At 36.3% G+C, this 23090-nt stretch overlaps 1 protein-coding gene across 1 annotated transcript in view; it reads right to left on the bottom strand.

The window, feature by feature from the left end:
* Nucleotides 1-23090, bottom strand: part of LOC132552970 (agrin-like) — a 43006-nt gene that overhangs the window by 6408 nt on the left and 13508 nt on the right. Inside the window, exons 6-20 of the mRNA XM_060217172.1 lie at nucleotides 12692-12850; nucleotides 12240-12386; nucleotides 11361-11616; nucleotides 9857-10059; nucleotides 9139-9261; nucleotides 8535-8690; nucleotides 7211-7412; nucleotides 6131-6343; nucleotides 5480-5619; nucleotides 4825-4932; nucleotides 3821-3958; nucleotides 2819-2941; nucleotides 1895-2012; nucleotides 1053-1170; nucleotides 214-333 (exon numbers count right to left, since the gene is read on the bottom strand). Coding sequence (XP_060073155.1) covers nucleotides 214-333; nucleotides 1053-1170; nucleotides 1895-2012; nucleotides 2819-2941; nucleotides 3821-3958; nucleotides 4825-4932; nucleotides 5480-5619; nucleotides 6131-6343; nucleotides 7211-7412; nucleotides 8535-8690; nucleotides 9139-9261; nucleotides 9857-10059; nucleotides 11361-11616; nucleotides 12240-12386; nucleotides 12692-12850 — 2324 coding nt within the window. The remainder of the gene's footprint in view (nucleotides 1-213; nucleotides 334-1052; nucleotides 1171-1894; nucleotides 2013-2818; nucleotides 2942-3820; nucleotides 3959-4824; nucleotides 4933-5479; nucleotides 5620-6130; nucleotides 6344-7210; nucleotides 7413-8534; nucleotides 8691-9138; nucleotides 9262-9856; nucleotides 10060-11360; nucleotides 11617-12239; nucleotides 12387-12691; nucleotides 12851-23090) is intronic.

Below are 23090 nucleotides of genomic sequence, written 5' to 3'. Positions count from 1 at the left end.
AACTTACCCTCTGTATCACACCAGTAAAATTATAGAGGATATTGGAGAGAAAACTTACCCTCTGTATCACACCAGTAAGAGGATATTGGAGAGAAAACTTACCCTCTGTATCACACCAGTAAAATTATAGAGGATACTGGAGAGAAAACTTACCCTCTGTATCACACCAGTAAAATTATAGAGGATATAGAGGATACTGGAGAGAAAACTTACCCTCTGTATCACACCAGTAAAATTATAGAGGATATTAGAGTCAACTGGAATGGTGTTGTTATTCCTGAAACCTCCTAAAAACAGATTACTTTCCTGAAGGTTCAGCTCTGTCAGTCCTCCCTATTAAACAAGATCAGTAAAGTTATTTTAAGGACATAAAATGGAACATGTTAGGTAGGCATTATAGCTATATGATACGTCTTATTACTATCACACTAATCATTCTTTATAATCAGCCAGCTACATTGCTTGTATAAATGTAGATCTATTTTTATGCATTAGTCAAGTAATATCAACTTGAGATTCACTGACAACCTGGCATTACATCAGAGACTCACAGATATCTGGCAGTATTACTTGAGACTCACTGACACCTCAGTGTTACCTGAGACTCACTGACACCTCTGTGTTACCTGAGACTCACTGACACTTCAGTGTTACCTGAGACTCACTGACACTTCAGTGTTACCTGAGACTCACTGACACCTCTGTGTTACCTGAGACTCACTGACACCTCAGTGTTACCTGAGACTCACTGACACCTCAGTGTTACCTGAGACTCACTGACACCTCAGTGTTATCCGAGACTCATTGATACCTCAGTGTTACCTGAGACTCACTGACACTTCAGTGTTACCTGAGACTCACTGACACCGCAGTGTTACCTGAGACTCACTGACACTTCAGTGTTACCTGAGACTCACTGACACCTCAGTGTTACCTGAGACTCACTGGCACCTCAGTGTTACCTGAGACTCACTGGCACCTCAGTGTTATCCGAGACTCACTGACATCTCAGCATTACCTGTAACTCTGTGTTACCTTTAACTCAATGTTACCTGAGATTCTGCCATAGTGAGCCGTTCCTCACTGCTGTCTATAACCAGTGTCCCAGCCCTATCTACTTTCTGTACATACACTTCATGCCATTTATTGATTTCTATCTTCTCATCACTCCTGAAATCAGTAGAAATGGAAACATATTTTCAACACATAGTTATAATAACCTTAAAAACCAATTAAGGATTAATTGACCTCATTAATTGTACAGACTAATTACAAGTTAATTCATTTTCTTCTATAGGTCTAACTACAACCGTTGTTAAACCTCTCTTAAAGACTGTATACCTAATAGACACCTGTTTTGATTCACATATAATTAAACTCGTAGAAATTGAGAATCTTCTGTGTACAGACCACCTAAATATCGAGGTCAAATTTCTCTCCTGTGAGTGGCCCTTATGGACAGGTTTGATGGAATGTTTTTCAGGTAATAAGTGTCCTGTTCACTAACATACAGTAATTGTATTTGTGGGGTCAGTCTGACACTACATACCTTAATGATCCGAGACCTATATTTACACCTTAATGATCTGACATCTAAATATATAATTTACTGATTTGAGACCTACATATACCTTAATGATTTGAGAACTAAATATACCTTACTGTTTTGAGACCAAAATATACCTTACTGTTTTGAGACCTAAATACACATTACTGATCTGAGACCTATATTTATACCTTAATGATCTGAGACCTAAATTTGACACCTGTGCACTGTGGAATATCTAGGAAGTAATTTTGTTACGCCTAGTTTTATATTAGTGAAATTCAGTGATACAAATTGTACTAGACTGGTGGTGTATAAGAGAGGTTTTACAGTGTACAGGCATCCTACCTGATTACCACCGTGCCACTTCCCATGTTGAAGCGGAACTCGATGTGTCGCTCTACGATGTTTACGGATACAAAATCCCCGAGTCCATGAGGAAACTGGCTGGCATGCATCAGTACCCCTGTAAGTAGACAAGTAATGTTGGACATGTTAGATGCTCCAAAAATATGCCTTTTTATCTATTTTTGTAACATATACCAAGGATGTAATCTTGTTCATAATCAAGCAAGATAATTTCAACTTCACTGTACATGTAATGTAAACTGTGCATAATATCAACTGCCACCCCTAGCTATTAGGTATCTAACTACCTTTGATCTTTGTGACTGACTCTTCGGAATGAATCCATAATAGGAGGTGCACATCTTCAACATATGTATATAAACATCCTACAAAGTTTCAAGCCTCTACGTCAAAAATGCTGGGAGGAGTTGATTCTACAAAACTAGTACCCCTTTTCCCTGCCAAACTGCGGAAAATAACGAAGTTCTAAAGCCCAGAAATTCCAACCTTGACTGATGACCACCAAAACCTTATCACATATAGATCATGACTAAGTTAAGGGTATCATTGTGTATTTTAACTACTATCCAGCTGGTGTTCAAAAACCCAATTATATATCTGTTGGTGTCTCTTGGAAATACTTTATTCTCCATTAAAATTAATTCATTATCACCATTGAAACTTCTGTATTCAAATTTAGATAAACATATCATATTTGCTATTGTATGGTTTACTGCAATGTAACATTACAAAAACCATTGTGAATTACCAGCTCATGAACTGCCAACAGTGTAGGAATATTTCAAGTACTCTCTTTTAGGTTAATAAACCATAACCCTGAATTTGAGTGAGAGTTCTATTCTCGCCTTTAGATTTACATGCACATACTGTAAACCACATTTGGAGAGAGAGTTCTGTACTTACCATTAGGTTTACGTGTTAAAAACCAGACTTTGAGTGAGAGTGCAGTACTGCTAACATCTCCTAGAGGGCACTGAATGTAGGAACTACCATTAAATTCCGGAACAAATATCTTATGTAATTTTTCTGCAATGAAAGGGATAAAAGAAACAGTAATTGAAATACTTTTGTAAGGATAATTCAATGTAATTTCTTCCAATGGCATTCTTTTGACTACAGATATCAAGGACATTTTTCAGAACAATACATAAGTGGTCTATTAAGCCTGTATTGCTCACCTGGTTTATACAGTTCAATGAAAGTGCTTCATCTAAAGGAAAAGTATTTCAAAGATTTATATATATTTTGGGCCTGCTCTTCTTCAACCAAGGTGGTAAAACCCATTGTTTATACAAAATGGATTATGCTTTACCAAAGGATGCTTCTGATCAAACTTTGTCAAAATCTGCTCAGCTGTTCATAACATAACAATGAATTTGACATGAATTTGCAACATCTGTGACATTAAATAATCATCAAGGTCATTGCATTGAGTCAACTTTGTCCAAGGTCAACCTACCAGCAAATATTATGAATACAAACCATCGATCTGGTCCATCAGAAAAATATTTGAGCATTTTTCACTACCTTGACCCACATGAACTTGAATATGGGTATATCTATTCGGTTTGCTTCTGATAAGAAAGGCTTTGTCAAAGGAATTTATTAAAGATATCAGGTTTTATCCTAGGAACATTTAGGATAAATGTGATGAATTAAGGTTTTTCAGGTAATACAAAGAAGTATGTTTTGAGTATTTTAACTAATTTATACACCTGCATGCGTCTTTGAATATTGGTCAAGGTAATTTTTTTTTTGCAAAATTTGTTTGGTTTTATATTCCAGGAACCTATGATTAATCACGTATAATGAATCTAGGTCTTTAGGTTCATAAATAGCATGAAAGGTATTTAATATCCCACAGTACTGACTCTGTATCTCAGGTAAGTTATAGAATATCTTTACCATATTCACAGAATTCTCCTTCACGGTTGTCTGGACAGACACATTCGTACCCAGTACCTCCGAGTGTTTGACGACAGGTGGCACCATGTTGACATACTGCACTCACACATGGATTCATGATGATTTCACAGTTGTCTCCTGGGAATAGTAAAATGTCACAGTTGAATTTTCACAACAAAGTCGTAATTTGGTTGAAAAGACAAAATATCCTTGTAACATGGAGATATGGATTATTTTGAATGTTGTTTTAAAAAATATATGTTTTTTCACAAAACTTGAGTGTTATAACACTTGCATATTTTTTCTCTTATCAGACAGCAATCACATCAAAAGAGTCGAGATATGATTGACAGCCATGATTGTCAGCTTAACTGACACCTATAATTGAACATCATTAGATAATGTTTTATAAATATAAAAAATTGTTTTCTTAAAGGTTTGCTGAAGGTATTTGAATCATGTATAATTTAATACCCATATATGAAGCAACTTATGTTTGTCTTGATTTTCATATAAGATAAATGAAATAAATCTGGATGACCCAAAAGTTATTAAGACACAGTAAGATGAAAGTGACCCAGAGATTATTAAGACACATTAAAATGAGGGTGACCTAGAATTATTAAGACACATTAAGATGAGGGTGACCTAGAAATTATTAAGACATAGTAAGATGAGAGCAAACTCAAAATTATTAAGACACAGTAAGATGAGGGTGACCTAGAATTATTAAGACACAGTAAGATGAAAGTGACCCAGAAATTATTAAGACACATTAAAATGAGGGTGACCTAGAATTATTAAGACACATTAAGATGAGGGTGACCAAGAATTATTAAGACACATTAAGATGAGGGTGACCTAGAATTAGTAAGACACATTAAGATAAGGGTGACCTAGAAATTATTAAGACACATTAAGATGAGGGTGACCTAGAAATTATTAAGACACATTAAGATGAGGGTAACCCTAGCGTTATTGAAACTCTTTAGAAATCACACAACCTGTGTAGCCCTCCTCACAAAGACAGGTAAATATTTCAGCATCAGACATTAGACACGTCCCACCATGTTGACAGGGAAGGCTGGAACAAGGATTCTGGCCACATTCACCTGTTGGAATTAATAAACCAGAATTAATTAAGCGATTTTTGTTCAGGTGTGTTAATTCTATACAGGTTTGTTTCAAGATCAATTCTTTAAAAGTATTTTTTACCAAGTAATTCATATAAAGGTAAATTCCCTACAGGAGTGATATACCAGGTAATTAACGTAAAGGTATTCTGTACAGTTGTGTTACACATGGAAATTAATGTACAGGTAAAAGTCTATATTGGTGTTTTATTTTCTGTATTTTGTGTATATAGGTGTGTTGTACAAGGCAATTTGTGTACAGGTAAATTCTATATAGGTGTGTTGTACAAGGCAATTTGTGTACAGGTAAATTCTATATAGGTGTGTTGTACAAGGCAATTTGTGTACAGGTAAATTCTATATAGGTGTGTTGTACAAGGCAATTTGTGTACAGGTAAATTCTACATAGATGTGTCATATAAGGACATTTGTGTACAGGTAAAGATTATATAGATGTGTTATACAAATTTATCATACAGGTCCTTGATTACACGTTCCGTGATTCTGACATAGGGCTTTGCCTTACCTATATCTCTGGCCTCGTAAATATCAGCTGTTACTTGTGGATACGTCAAGTCATACACTTTAGCTAGCTGAGATGTGCTCGCCTGGAGTGACATAACACATCCTACAAATCCATCGTACACACCAGCTCTTTCCAGACCACTGAAAAATTCAATATCCACATATAATTAATTTGTGTTTTTTTGTACGCAAAATGCAGCATTCTGACTCATCAATTTTCTCTTTTCATTATTCTATGAAAAAACCCATCTAGCTTCGCCCACTTGATAATAATCTCATACAAGTACTCCCAATATAACAGCAGTGTGTGATGATTGAGTTTAAACAAACTATATGAACTTGTGTTAATGTCCAGAAATGGTGATCAGGACCATTGTTTATTTATAGTAACAGTGACCTTCATGTTTACCTTAAGAACAAAAAAACAATTGAATAAAATTAAAAAGTATATACTCTTGTTAAAAAAAGCAGTGTGTGAAGTTTCAGTTTCATGGGTGTGGTTCCCCTTGAACTTGTGTTATTGTCTGGAAATTGGTGACATGGTCAAGACGGAATGAAGTATAGGGACAGCATTATTACCATATATCCCCTTCTAATATTTTATCAAGCTTGGATAACAAAGTGATGATTGAGTGATACAAATGTAACTCACAGCCGTGCGTGTTCTGGAAGAAAGCCAATATACAGAGGTCCCTTCAGATCAAGAGAGACCAGCGAGGCAGGACTCATCTGAGAAACGCCTGGGAAATCATTTACAATCAGCATCCCCTCACGATTAAAACGGTTAGCAATCACGTGACAATCCTCATTCAGGGGTATCCTCTCTGGGCTTCTAATGATAGCTATACCGCTACCTAGGTCAAATCTGAAAAACGATAAATACAAGTTGTTAATCGTTCTTTATATTGATGAATATGTTTGATATTGTTGAAATAATTGACAGTAATAGGGTACAATTAAATCTTTACTCCTTATATAACACAATTGTTCCCACTTCATTCTAATTTGGTTTGATTGATAACATAATTATATATAGAGTGATTCAACCAGCAACTCTCAAGATAAATTCTGTCAAAATCCAAGATGGCCACCAGTCAGCCATTTTCGTCTTTCAATCAGTCTTTTAGATACTTTAAAACCTTGAGTCCTTGTGGGAAAGGTAATATTAGTCGAAGTCAGAAAAAAAGAAGGAAAAAAGTACATCGCAAAATTTCAAAGTTAAAAAACCAGAAATTCAATTCAAACAACTTTCAAATGAACTATTACAATTTCAGTACAGAGTTGTAGCAATAAATTCTGAAAGAAATTGGGATGAAAATGCAGACTTTTGTTGGAGACAATCTACCTGTGGGAGATTTTTGAAGTTTTCTATAGGGAACGAGGCTAGCATCTAACTAACTATAGACTAAAGGTTTTTATCATGAGGTCAAAACAAGAACACTAAAGATCTCCAATTCAAATTTCCCACAGAATTTGAGACTATTGGCTATTTTATTCAAATTTCATCATGTTTTTGCTAAAGCATGTTATTCCTACCATTTGTACAGTAATCAACTCCAAAAATCTCCAGTTTGGGATCAAATTTTCACACTGGAAATCAAATAACAGAAACAAGTTCGCTTTGAAGGCTCTAAAAGTCCTAAACTTAACACACCTGACAGAATGACCGATAAATATCTCATAAATACCGGTGTATAACAAGCTACTAATGACTGTTCTGTAAATACTTTACCTGAACTCTACGTATTGATCTATAAGTGTTAAGGAGATGAAGTCCCCGGTTCCGTTGACAAATTGGCTGCTGTACAGAAGTAGACCATCAGCATTCAGAGAGCGGAAACTCAGTTCAATAGTGAGATCATCGTTAGCCTTTTTAATTTCTGTGACGGACATGTATGACATTCCGGTAAATGATGGCACCTGGATCATTGCATCTATAAGTAAAAAAAGATACATATATAGTCACACCTGGATAATTATGTCTGTAAGTAATAACAATACATATAGTCACATCTGGATTACTGTATTCCTAAGGGTAATAACAAGAGGCACATGGGGCTGGCATCATGCACCTGGCTAATTTAGCTGTTCAGCCATTTAATAAAGAATTTCAAATATGACAAAAAAATTTCTGACACAATTTCCCTATAGGGTCCTGGCCTGGTGGTCAAACAGAAGTCAGATTCACTATTCATAAAGACTGGACGATATCCTTATATGGAAGAAGGATTTTTAAGAACTTACATTTCCAAAATAGGGCCACATACCTAACTCCCAAGGGGACTAGGATGCACCATTTATACATAACTGATTCCCCTTCACCCAAGAATATTTCAGACCAAATTTGAGCAAAATCCAATCATTCCTACAGGAGGAGTTGAATTTTAGATAATTTGCTCTATTTTCCTTATTGGGACCTGCCCTCCCTTGCAAAGGGACCAAGATTTACCATTTATACAAAACCGATTCTGCTTTATCTATGAATGCTTTATAGGCAGAGTAGGATTTTAAAGAACCTGCAAAATTTCCCTTTTGGCCCCATCCCTCAGCCCCTGTTGGCTCAAAGAACCAATCCTTATACAGACTTGGTTTCCTATCAACCAAGAATACTTTTGACCAAATTTGGGCAAATCCAATCATTCTTAATGGAGAAGTAGGATTTCAATGAATTTGCTCTATTTCCATGATTTAATCCTGCTTCTCTGAACCCAGGGGACCAGAATCTACTGTTTATATGTAACTGAATACCCTTCTCAAAATAATGCTTCAGACCAAATTCATATACAATATTTCCGTTATTCCTTCAGGAGAAGTAGGATTTTAAAGAACTCGCGATGCCCTACCCTTCTACCCCATGCAACAATGACCTAACGTTTATATAAGATTGACACCCATTCACCCAAGAATGCTTCAGACCCATATAGATTCACGTCATTCATTTTGGTTTTGTACTTAACACAATTTTAACCACAATTGGAAAACTGAACGGTCAGCCATTATGAAATACAGAGAGAAAAAAAACATACCTCGGCCTATATAAAGTTGAGAGTACTAACCTCTTTTACAGTTTGGACCAATCTTTCCAAGGGGACACAAACATCGATAACCAAGGAGATCATCGGGGACACACAAGCCTTCGTTACGACACGGGTTTATGGAGCAGGCTGACTGGTCATACAGGTGAGAATGATTAGGACGTACCTGTTTCACTTCTGTGTAACAGCAGTAAAAAAACAAAATTAGCAAAATTTCAAAAAAATACGATCTTTAACAGATAAAAGATTAATCCACATCAACATGAATTTTATTATACAGGAGAAATTGCTGTAATACTGTAAATCACTTAGATGATGTCATGAATCCTTGATTTCATGAACGAAACCTTTCAGACATATTCGGGAATACATGAATTCGAGAACGGTGATCTAGAAATGACTTAAAATTCGCAAATGATGGGCTATCAGTATATAGCAGTAACTAAATCAGCACGGATGTCATCACGAGGCATTTCTTACAAATAATCGCAATCCATCAAGGGGCTTGAATTCGCAACTGGCTCTCCTCGCGTATTAACGCAGAAATGACTCCCTTATAATAATAATGATCAGAAACACAAATTCAGATTAATAACAACAGGTGTTTCCAGTTGATAAGACTTACCTGAACAGTGTGTGTTATCTAATGTAGGTATGTAGCCATCCCAACAGGTACAAATCCCCAGGTGACAGTGGCTGTTTTGAACACTGCAGTATGTGTCATCAAGGCAGATGTCCAAAATTTTGCCTAAAATAGTTCAAGAAAGCAAAATGTTTCCTTAAATCTTGGAAATATTTTTTTTCCCTAAACATGGACTGTTTTAGCCTGCTATAAAAGCATGATCTTACCAGGCAACTTAATTTGGGATTGTTTTAAACTCTGCTCTTCACAATGTTCTTCCAAATACCCATTTGGAAACAATCAAAAAGATAATGACAAGGTTACCTACAACAAGAGGAGGAGGGTTGGTGACAGGTCAGAGAGGTGCAATGACAGTTACCTACAACAAGAGGAGGTGGGTTGGTGACAGGTCAGAGAGGTATAACAACAGAGTTACCTTCAACAATAGGAGGAGGGTTGGTGACAGGTCAGAGAGGTATAACGACAGAGTTACCTTCAACAATAGGAGGAGGGTTGGTGACAGGTCATAGAAGTGTAATGACAGGGTTACCTACAACAACAGGAGGAGGGTTGGTGACAGGTCAGAGAGGTATAACGACAGAGTTTTCTACAACAACAGGAGGAGGGTTGGTGACAGGTCAGAGAGGTATAACGACAGAGTTTTCTACAACAACAGGAGAAGGGTTGGTGACAGGTCATAGAGGTGTAATGACAGGGTTACCTTCAACAAGAGGAGGTGGGTTGGTGACAGGTCGCGCAGTGGTCCGCGTCACCTCACTGCTGACCTCAGGTGGAGGGGGTCCAGCATGCCGTGTTGTTTTGTAACTGCTTCGAGGCCTTTCATGTTGTGTTGTTGGAGTGGTAGCATGGTAGTGGGGTGTTCGTCGAGGATTCCCATTCATAAATGGTGATACCGTGGTTTTTCTCTCTACATTAAAAACAACAAGAAATATTTTTAGAACAGAATTATCCTCACAGATCTAAAATCATGAACTGTGTTTTTTCATCTTTGTTTTCAGAAGTCAATGTACATCACAAATTAAATGTAGTGCTATGGTTCATGGTATTTAATTACTGCTCTGGTTTTCAAGAAAAGGTTTTGGATATTGAGCAAATCTGACCTCTGTGACCTTGCAGGTCATTTAAAAGAGGAAAATCTGTAGCACTCTACCCCAAGCACCTGCTTGAAAATGATCAGGTGTACCCTTGATTTTTTATGGAACTTTTAAAAATGATTCCTAAAGTTTATAAATATTTTTGACGCCTCTGCCTTTGAAACAATTCTTATAGATTAAGACCATTTCTAACACGCTATCCCATGTTAAATATCAGAATTCTGGGTCTTTTGCAACTTGCAGAGAAGAACTTTCTAACATGTTTTAAACATATTTGACATATTTGACCTTGAAAACAGAATAAGGTACATTTATGTAATTTATACCAGGAAAGTTATATTGTTCCACCCAGGATACTTGCTAGCATAACACCATATACTTAAACTCTGGCTCAGATGGAATTTAAGAGGAAATTTCTCAAATATTTTAAGCATTTGAAACCTTAGATCTTTGTTACGGATCATAATCATTTTTAAGAGAGAACGATGAAAAGCACTTTGGCCAAATATCAGGATCCTGCATTTTCTGACACTTCCGATAATTCTTACAGTTTATGACAATCAAAATAGGTCAACATCATTTATACGAAAAAAGGAAAAAAGAAGAAAAACAATTATCACACTCTATCCTAAATATTTCCTGGCAAAATATTCAGATTCAGGGTGTTCAAAAGGAACTTAAGAAGAATATTCTGTAGTAATTAAAACATATTTGACCCATATGATGTTACAGATATACCAAGGTCATCTATATGACACTCTAACTCTGGTACCCATTGATAGACTAGACTAGATTTTCTGGATCATGGGGAGACGATTATTCAATTTCTTTACCTATTTCACCTCTGTGACTTTGAAAATAGTTCAATGTCATTCATATAAGGAAAATATATTGGACTCCAACCTAGACTTACTATCAATACTCAGTTCCTTATAGTTTTAAAGAAGAAGATTTAAGGATGGATGGACGACTGATCTTTCACTAATTATGCTCCTTGTACCAATAATGTGAGGAAGAATATTTATACTACACGGCAACATATTTGTCTCCGAGCTGAGATGTCATTTTTCAGTATCATACTCTTGGATGCCACATTTTCCAATAACATACTCACGGAATACACATTCTCCTATAAACACAACAGTGATGTTTGTCTGCTGGTTACAGGCAGCCCGTTTCAGTTCGCATTTGGACTGGTAGGTGTTAAGGTCACTTCCACACACAGTTACAGAACGTGGCCAGTCCTCGGCAAAGCAAGGCAAGGATTCGCAGTCGCAGTAGGCACGATTTCCGAACTCCACACAGGTACCTCCAAAATCGCATTGTACATCCCGGCATGTCCGTGGAGTAGGCAGCACATTAGGATCTATAAATACAATAATGTATGTAAAATATCACATGATTTAGTTAACAAGTAACCTTCCATTGAGACACACACTGCATTCCTTGATGGAGAAGACTTTTTCACATAAATGTAGCTATAGATACCTTGACCAATAATTATAGATTTAGAAAATACAGAAATTATCTTTGGAAACACAAATGAACAGCCACTACACTGTTTGGTAGGAATACTCACACTCTCAACACACCCTTTAAGAAAAACCAAATTCACAGCCACTACACCTTTGGCAGAACCACATCATTGACCTCCCTATGATGATAGGTGATACAGACCTAATTTGATTGAAATAATTTCAGGTGTTGTGGAAAAAAAGATTTTAAACCATTTAGGGATGCATTTATCTGTTCTTGTCATATCAACTAGCTGACATAAAAAATGGATGTCACTTGTGCTTAATGACTCAGGCAGTTGTTGGCGTTAGAAAAGAGTAGCATCGTAAACCAAAATTTCAGCCAAACCCCCCCTCCCACCCCAGGTGTAAGGGAAGAGCAAGCACTTTCAGGCATAATTTCAGCAATATCCCTCATTTGACCCCTTAACCTTTTAAAAGAAACAAACAGACCCAACTTCCATGGAATGCTTACCTTTCGGACATCCATATCTTGACACTATGCGGCTACCATCTGGACAGCGATCACATTTTGCACCTTTTATTTTAGGTCGACAGAAGCACTCTCCCGTGGACTGATTACAGTCCCCACGAAGACGTCCCAGTGTGTGGCAATTACAGGCTTAAGAGAGTCAACAGTCAACATCAGATTCAGTCTTGGCCAGAAGTAATATTGGTCAGTTTTTAATGGTTAATACATTGTGACAAAATAATTTCCAACCATTTTAATTAACTCATTCTATGAAACTGAAAAATACAAAGAAAAAAACAGAAAAAAAAAAAATTTACTCACGGGAGGTAAATAAGGAAGAATCAGTTACAATAGTTATCTCCCTTTCTTTATTATAGTAGATTAACAAGTTGCAAATGTAGAGAACCATTTATCTGGTTCAAAAAGATGGCTTAAATTTCACAGTATAGACTTACGAACACAACCAACGCTGTCCTGGTTGAGAGCCAGTCCCCAGTAGCCAGGGAGGCAGTAGTTACACTGTTTACCACCGACCCCTGGTTTACAGCGACACTCGCGGGTAGTGGGGTTACAGGTAATGCTCATTGAGCCCTTCTCATTACAGGTACAATCCACTGTAACAGAAGGTTATAACTTGTAAATAAGCCAAACTCTGGGAACTTGTCAGCTGTTATAAAACATGTGTATCCCTATTTAATCCTCAATATCTAGTTAACTATCCAGTCATCACTAATCTGGTTGTCTCACTATCCAGTCACTACTAATCTGGTTGTCCTAGTTATAATCCAGTCACCACTAATCTGGTTTACCCAATTATAATCCAGTCACTACTTATCTGACTGTCGCAGGTATAATCCAGTCACTACTAATCTTGTCCCATTATCCAGTCACTACTAATCTGGTTGTCCCAGTTATAATCAAGTCACCACTAATCTGGTTGTCCCAGTTATAATCCAGTCACTACTAATCTGGTTGTCCCAGTTATAATCCAGTCACTACTAATCTGGTTGTCCCAGTTATAATACAGTCACCACTAATCTGGTTGTCCCAGTTATAATCCAGTCACTACTAATCTGGTTGTCCCAGTTATAATCCAGTCACTACTAATCTGGTTGTCCCAGTTATAATCAAGTCACTTCTAATCTGGTTGTCCCAGTTATAATCCAGTCACCACTAATCTGGTTGTCCCATTATCCAGTCACTACTAATCTGGTTGTCCCAGTTATAATCCAGTCACTACTAATCTGGTTGTCCCAGTTATAATCAAGTCACCACTAATCTGGTTGTCATGGTTATAATCCAGTCACCACTAATCTGACTGTCCCAGTTATAATCCAGTCACTACTAATCTGGTTGTCCCAGTTATAATACAGTCACCACTAATCTGGTTGTCCCAGTTATAATACAGTCACCACTAATCTGGTTGTCATGGTTATAATCCAGTCACCACTAATCTGATTGTCCAAGTTATAATACAGTCACCACTAATTTGGTTGTCCCAGTTATAATCCAGTCACCACTAATCTGACTGTGCCACTTATAATCCAGTCACCACTAATCTGGTTGTCATGGTTATAATCCAGTCACCACTAATCTGATTGTCCAAGTTATAATACAGTCACCACGAATCTGGTTGTCCCAGTTATAATCCAGTCACTTCTAATCTGGTTGTCCCAGTTATAATCCAGTCACTACTAATCTGGTTGTCATGGTTATAATCCAGTCACTCCTAATCTGGTTGTCCCAGTTATAATCCAGTCACTATTAATCTGGTTGTCCCAGTTATAATCCAGTCACTTCTAATCTGGTTGTCCCAGTTATAATCCAGTCACCACTAATCTGGTTGTCCCAGTTATAATCCAGTCACTACTAATCTGGTTGTCCCAGTTATAATACAGTCACCACTAATCTGGTTGTCCCAGTTATAATACAGTCACTACTAATCTGGTTGTCCCAGTTATAATACAGTCACCACTAATCTGGTTGTCATGGTTATAATCCAGTCACCACTAATCTGATTGTCCCAGTTATAATCCAGTCACCACTAATCTGGTTGTCACGGTTATAATCCAGTCACCACTAATCTGGTTGTCATGGTTATAATACAGTCACCACGAATCTGGTTGTCCCAGTTATAATCAAGTCACCACTAATCTGACTGTCCCACTTATAATCCAGTCACCACTAATCTGGTTGTCATGGTTATAATACAGTCACCACGAATCTGGTTGTCCCAGTTATAATCAAGTCACCACTAATCTGACTGTCCCACTTATAATCCAGTCACCACTAATCTGGTTGTCATGGTTATAATCCAGTCACCACTAATCTGGTTGTCCCACTATGTAACCATCATTGCTGTGTTAATGACCTACAGAAGTGCTGTGTTGGCATCAAAGTTATCCTCACCATTTTTTCTATAAAATTTTATACTGAAAATCGACTGTCAAAAGAAAAACAGCTTAGTGGTTGGAAACACAAAAATAAACAAGAGAAGATCAATCAATTTTGCCCCTCAAGAAAAGTATACTGTGTCCAGTACATACTTAATGAGGCACAAATAATTCACTAGAAATATGTTTAAGTAAGAGTGTCTATCACAATATCTACATGTGTTATTTACTACACTTGTGTAAATTGTTTGTAAATCCTTCCCACACATGGAGTACATGCTTTGGAAAGTTCATATTTAGGTTAAACATCATGTTTTCAATTCTAATTCAAATTCATATTAAATTCTTAATTATTGTCTATCAGAAAATAAGGAAATAAAACAAAATTGTATTTGATTTAATAAAAAAAAATGTTCAAATTTTTTTGTTCATTGGAAATCTTTTTATTAATGAATTTTTATTTGAAATAAAAGACTTCTCGGATTTTGTACTTTTTATCCTTTGTGGGTTTCAACCAAAGATTTTACCAAACACAACATGCAACACACATTACAACAAGCACACATTGTAGCCATGCATGTAGGTAATAAAAAATAAAACTTAAGGTGTAAAATTAAAAAAAATATATATGAAAATCTAAATTTAAAAATGAAACAAAATGCATGAGACATGCATTTTTTTCTGAATTCTGCAGGTAGCTTCTAAACTTTTCTCAGCATTATTCAACATTTGGTTTTCAAAAAATCTGAAAATAGAAATTATGAAGAGATAAACACATTAAATATTGTACACTACATTCCCCCTATATTTGGGATAAAGAGTGTATGATTATACATCAAAATCTGAAATAAAAAAATGTAGATGACTATTAACATATTCAAATATTGGATTTGAAAGGATTTTTATATCGAAATTGATGTCAATAATCCCTTTGATTTATTTTCCAGCTTCAAATACAATCAACACAATGTAAGAATGTGATTATTTTACTTGAGAATGTAAAGAATTTCATGAGACGGTTTTCAATGTAGAACCTTTAAGTCCTTTTTTCGGTAAGAGTTCCTTTTGAACCTCCCACCCAAAGAGGCTACCAATGGGTTATCATACCTGGTAAATATAATACCAGTGTCTGAAAGGGTTAATTTTAAGATCATGCCCCAATTTTTCTTGGTACCCCTTAAAATAAACCCTTTAAGATACTTATTATAGCTTACTGGTAGTCATTTTGGGTGGGGGGTTCACAAGGAACTCTTTCCCTTTTTTCAATGTATCAATATTCCATGTTAAATAAAAAAAAAAAAAAATCCAAAATGAGGCAACTCTCAATATCCATGAAAATTCAAATGAAGTGATAACATCCCTGGAAATTTCAGTATAGTACAGATGGTCAGTATGGCGGTGATGATGTTTACATAACACCGTCCAGGTGTGACGTAAAGCCGTTCAGGCATGAAGCCATAGTTCCTGTCCTTACTTAACCGTGATTTACCTGTGGTTTTTTTGTGATGGTCATCAAAATCTGTGATATTAAGCGTTGCCCATATGAAAATAGGTGACATTATCAGATGTTGAATTATATAGAATACATTGGGAAAAAACTGAAGTTTCAAGAAAAGATATTTACCGGAGAGTAAAATAAACAGACATGACATTAAGGAGATACCATTTTTATTACTATATTAATGGAAATTCCATTCAATTACTGATTTCTGTCGACTGAAGCCTGGATATATTCTGAGATAAAACAAAAGTTTCACAAATTTTTCTGTAATATCTATCTTTATAGATGATTGATTGACATTGACGATGTGTAGTACACGTACCACTGTACACATGATAGAGAGGATGCTACAGAGTAGAACAAGAGGTTGTTATCTAACATTAAAAATGTTTAAATCATAATTCAGATCATAGATAATACATATAAGATAGCACCCTCAGCTGAAAATTATCCTCCTTTCCAAAATGTATTGATAGGCTGCAGTTTTTGTTCTACTCCAAATGACATTTTCACATCATTAACCATCTGAATGTTTGGAAAACTAACATATATATGTATATATATACAGATCAGTATATCATTATATACCATAACCTGAAATCAGGTCAAGGTCAACGATCTTAACAAACCTGATACCTTAGTCTGGTCCCCATGAGAAGATATTTCATCCAAGACCTATCTCCTAATGTGTCGATGTACAGGATGGATTATCTCCTAATGTGTCAATGTATAGGATGGATTATCCCCTAATGTGTCAATGTATATGATGGATTATCTCCTAATGTGTCAATGTATATGATGGATTATCTCCTAATGTGTCAATGTATATGATGGATTATCTCCTAATGTGTCACTGTATATGATGGATTATCTCCTAATGTGTCACTGTATATGATGGATTATCTCCTAATGTGTCAATGTATATGATGGATTATCTCCTAATGTGTCAATGTATATGATGGATTATCTCCTAATGTGTCACTGTATATGATGGATTATCTCCTATTGTGTCAATGTATATGATGAATTATCTCTTAATGTGTCCATGAATATAATGGATTATCTCCTAATTTGTCAATGTATATGATGGATTATCTCCTAATGTGTCACTGTATATGATGGATTATCTCCTAATGTGTCACTGTATATGATGAATTATCTCTTAATATGTCAATGTATATGATGAATTATCTCCTAATGTGTCAATGTATATGATGAATTATCTCCTAATGTGTCAATGTATATGATGAATTATCTCTTAATGTGTCCATGAATATAATGGATTATCTCCTAATGTGTCAATGTATATAATGAATTATCTCCTAATGTGTCCATGAATATAATGGATTATCTCCTAATGAGTCAATGTATATGATGAATTATCTCTTAATGTGTCAATGTATAGGATGGATTATCTCCTAATATGTCAATGTATATGATGGATTATCTCCTTATGTGTCAATGTATATGATGGATTATTGGGACTATCTCCAAATGTGTCAATGTATATGATGGATTATCTCCTAATGTGTCAATGTATATAATGGATTATCTCCTAATGTGTCAATGTATATGATGGATTATCTCCTAATGTGTCAATGTATATGATGGATTATCGGGACCATCTCCTAATGTGTCAATGTATAGGATGGATTATCTCCTAATGTGTCAATGTATATGATGAATTATCTCTTAATGTGTCAATGTATAGGATGGATTATCTCCTAATATGTCAATGTATATGATGGATTATCTCCTAATGTGTCAATGTATATGATGGATTATCGGGACTATCTCCTAATGTGTCAATGTATAAGATGGATTATCTCTTAATGTGTCAATGTATATGATGGATTATCGGGACTATCTCCTAATGTGTCAATGTATATGATGGATTATCTCTTAATGTGTCAATGTATAAGATGGATTATCTCTTAATGTGTCAGTTGATTAGATGGATTATCTCCTAATGTGTCAATGTATATGATATGATATGATGTGTCAATGTGTATGAAGGAGTTATCAACTAATGTGTCAAGGTATATAATGAGGAAGCCCCTACTTTGTCAACATATATCATAATTCCTAACATGCTTACATTATGTATGTACAAGATGAAATATGGCACAATGTGATACAAATTGATAAGTATAGGAGTCAGTGGAAAACAGTGCACTTAAGCTGTGTAAGGGAGATAACTGTGAGAGCAGTACTTACATGTACTAAGTAAGCTCTGGACGCCTGTTTCCTGGTTCTCAGCAGACATGTTTGGTGTCATAACAGGTATAAATGATAATAGAGGATGCATATTGTGCGAGTAGGTGACAAACAAAAAAAAATATGAAATGATAAACAAAAAATGTAGGGTAAATTGATCAACAAATGTAGAAAATCAACAAATAAATAAAGTGATTGTTCTAATTGAGAAGGAAATATGTAACAAGATTCATCAAGAAAGACAACAAGAGGCAAAAGGGTCTTAACAGCCACCTGAGTTCTATAAGCGCTGGAGCACAAGGGTCTTAACAGCCACCAGAGTTCTATAAACACTATAGACACGAGTGTCTTCACAGTCAGTCCAGATCTGTACATGCTAGCAAGAGCACAAGGGTTTTAACTGTCACCTGAGTTCTATAATGCTAGAGCACAATTGCCTTAACCATCACCGCAGTTCTATAAAAGCTACAGCACAAGTGTCTTAATAGTCACTTGCGTTCTATAAATGCTAAAGGATAAATGTCTTAACAGTTGTCTGAGTTCTATAAACACTAGAGCACAAGTGTCTTAGCAGTCATCCAAGTTCTATAAATGCTACAGCACAAGTGTCTTAACAGTCATCTGAGTTCTATAAATGCTACAGCACAAGTGTCTTAACAGTCATCTGAGTTCTATAAATGCTACAGCACAAGTGTCGTAAAAGACATAAGAGTTCTATAAATGCTAGAGCAGAAGAGTCATGCAAATATATACTCTGCATTAAACTAACTTACATCCTATGTTGATTTGTAGCTTTCCTATATAAACTATATCAAAATTCTCTCTCTCCCCTGGTGAAATGTGAGACCCTGTGGTCATGATATTAATATTTTTGAGCATCTTTAGATCCTTCTATCTATGAAAAGTACTTAAGAAAATATGCTCACAAAGGAAATTTTTCTATATAAGCTACAGTAAAATATTCTCCTCACAGGAAAATGTGAAATCCTGGGGTCATGAAATTCATAACTTTGGTAAAGCACCTTAAGACTTCCCCATTCATGAACAGTAATTGATTCTACCATATCTGGGTGTTGAGTAAACACAGCTTCTTTTGGATCTGTCTTTACAGCCTGATGGGGATAAGGACAATAATGTTTACTGTTTTAGTTCACCTTGGCCATGCAACATTTGAGTAAAATGTCAATAAAATTGGTTCAAGGGTTTTCCAGAGAAGTTAAAAAGTCAATTATCTATAATGAATGACGCACAAAGCCAGACAAAAGGCGATCGCAATAGGTCAACATGAGGCTTTGTCACCGGTGACCTAAAATAGATTTAAGATAAATACATGTGTCTCTACTACAGTGCAGAACAGAACCAGCAATGGTAAATCTGGATTTAAAGAACTAAATCAGTTCTTTAAAAGGGGATGTACAAATGATCTGTGATGGAACAAACATTCTAGAGAGGTGAAGTCAAGGAGAATTTGTCTCGATACAACTATAACTATAAACAATAACAACAACATGCACCCTGATTTTTTAACTTTCACATTTAAAACAACAAAGTAAAAATGTAGTTGAGTTTTCACAATGGCTTCTGTTGATCCCAGGTACATTTGAATTTATTGTTTAAAAGAAACATAGCACCAGCTATGATCCAGATGGAAAACCAAGGGAGATAATCTAAGGATCTATAACCTGATATTAAATGTAAACATTAAGGAACCTTACAACTTTGCCTGGATACTGATATATGGTGAAGAATAGTTTGACTGTGTCAGGGGTGAAAACAGTCAATTCCAGAAGTAAAAATTTTATCATTTCATTTTAAAGAGCAAAGACAGAATCTTAAGAATTGTTCAGACAGTATTCTTTGGAAAGAACATAGAATTGGTGATCAACACCAGGTAAAGAAATTCTCAAACTATCACAAACTGGAAGACAGGAAAGCACATGTACTTCCTTGATGAAAAAGTTCTGTCATGTTCATGATGTTGAATCATTATAACAAAAATTACATTGTTAAAGCAGATAAAAGAGGTCTGATCCTGGCAGATAAAGGAGGTCTGATCCTGGCAGATAAAGGAGGTTTGAACCAGGCAGATAAAGGAGGTCTGATCCTGGCAGATAAAGGAGGTCTGATCCTGGCAGATAAAGGAGGTCTGATCCTGGCAGATAAAGGAGGTCTGATCCTGGCAGATAAAGGAGGTCTGATCCTGGCAGATAAAGGAGGTTTGATCCAGGCAGATAAAGGAGGTCTGATCCTGGCAGATAAAGGAGGTCTGATCCTGGCAGATAAAGGAGGTCTGATCCTGGCAGATAAAGGAGGTCTGATCCTGGCAGATAAAGGAGGTCTGATCCTGGCAGATAAAGGAGGTCTGATCCTGGCAGATAAAGGAGGTCTGATCCTGGCAGATAAAGGAGGTTTGAACCAGGCAGATAAAGGAGGTCTGATCCAGGCAGATAAAGGAGGTTTGATCCAGGCAGATAAAGGAGGTTTGATCCTGGCAGATAAAGGAGGTTTGATCCAGGCAGATAAAGGAGGTCTGATCCTGGCAGATAAAGGAGGTTTGAACCAGGCAGATAAAGGAGGTCTGATCCAGGCAGATAAAGGAGGTCTTATCCAGGCAGATAAAGGAGGTATGATCCTGGCAGATAAAGGAAGTCTGATCCAGGCAGATAAAGGAGGTTAGATCCTGGCAGATAAAGGAGGTCTGATCCTGGCAGATGAATGAGGTTTGATCCTTGCAGATAAAGGAGGTCTGATCCAGGCAGATAAAGGAGGTCTGATCCAGGCAGATAAAGGAGGTTTGATCCTGGCAGATAAAGGAGGTCTGATCCAGGCAGATAAAGGAGTTTTGAACCAGGCAGGTAAAGGAGGTTTGAACCAGGCAGATAAAGGAGGTCTGATCCTGGCAGATAAAGGAGGTTTGAACCAGGCAGATAAAGGAGGTCTGATCCAGGCAGATAAAGGAGGTCTTATCCAGGCAGATAAAGGTCTCATTCAGGCAAATAAAAAAGCACTGATAAAGCAGATAAGGGAGGTCTGATTCAGGCAGATGAAGATGATTTGATCCTGGCAGACTAAGATGGTCTGATCCTGGCAGATTAAGAGGGTCTGATCCTGGCAGATAAAGGAGGTCTCACTTAGGCTGAAAAATGTCTGATGACAGATGAAGGTGAAGAACTATAAAATGCTAGTAATGGCAGACAAGAAAGGTAGCAACAGTTCCAGGATAATATTTTTGCATCTTGAACATGAAAAGTAGAGACCCTGACTATCTTGGGTTTCACCTACTTATCACAGAGCATTTACCAACTGGACTGATATATGACTGAAGATTATTAAATAATGTAAGATATTGTTTCTGTAATCGGACAGTACAGACAAACATGGCTGTCTGAAAAGTAACTGTAGAAGGTGATTCACCAGAAAAGAAACCATCCACCAATACAAATAAGGCCACTATCAGAAGATGTATCCTGGGAAGATTTACGACCTGAATTTTCATCTGACATAGAAAAAGATAAAAAGCCTGAACACATGACACATATATCCTGGTACCACTTTAGATTAAAGAAATGATATTAACAGGCATCTGTCATATGACTGGAGGACCTTTAGTACGTTTATGTGTGCCTGATTTAAAAAACTGGGAGAAACACGGCTATCAAAGTAACAATCTTAGTAAACAATATCCATTTTCTTATCCTTGGGAGACTACTTCAGAGGTATAGCAGTTCCTGTAATCATGTCCTGGGAAGCAATTTTTACAAGGAAACCTGTAATCTCAGCTTTTCTCCGGAGAACATCATAACACGATTGTCACACTAAATATGGCTAAACTTATCATTGATATTCCAGGCAGCTGAAGGCAATGCCTTGTCACAACACTGGCAAATGCTGCCATTCCAAATAAAATGAAGGTGTCTTCATAACAATTTCTTCAAGTGACATGGAAATAGGCCTACATTTGATTGTACAGACTCATTTTTGTCCCATGGTTTAAGGTGCAAAAGTGATTCCTTAAGCGATACAATTTTTGTTTTTTGTTTTTATCGTTTGATGATTAAGCGACTGTTTTTCTATAGATCAGTAATTAAATGCCTTTATTCTATTAGTTCAGAATCAGTAATGATGAAGCAGGGTACACATTTTTTTCAACAAAAACTTTCTTAACCTTTCTTTGAAATGTGCAATGTTTTTCTAGATCGTAAATCAGATAGAAAATGATAAAACAGATTTCATTGACATAAGAGATCAAACCAAACCATCCTCAAACTCCTCTGACAACTAACGTCTTGTCTCTCTTCATTAATTACAGAAAGGATCAAGCTTAAAACAACTAGATCTGTTAGCAAGTCTCGCCTGGGTTTATCAAGACTTGTGTCCAAATTTTAAATAGAACAGAAAGAGTTAGAGGAAAAGGGCAGTGATAGGCAGGAACTGATGCTGCAGTTACAGATTTAAAATTAGCAGGTTGTACAAAAGGCACTCCAAGTGATCAGATTGATACTTGTAAGGAAGTTGCAAAGATGTGTTTAACAGTAGGAAACCTTGTTGACATTTCACGTCACAATAGATCGAGAATTCAGCACTTAGGGTCGTTCATGTTGGAAAATTTGGCAGTAAGAAACTATGTTGTAATTTCCTGTTGGAGATGTCAGCATCATGAAGCCAATTAGGAGGAATGTGAGCTATTTGAATCATTTGAATTGTTTAACTCTTAAAAGTCATATAAAAAACAGTTACATCTCA

This window comes from Ylistrum balloti, unplaced genomic scaffold, assembly GCF_031769215.1.
Source record: "Ylistrum balloti isolate Yb309-2 unplaced genomic scaffold, AGI_CSIRO_Ybal_v1 Utg370290, whole genome shotgun sequence".
In the NCBI taxonomy this organism is placed as follows: Eukaryota; Metazoa; Mollusca; class Bivalvia; order Pectinida; family Pectinidae; genus Ylistrum; species Ylistrum balloti.
This window is presented reverse-complemented; position numbering and strand designations above follow the sequence as displayed.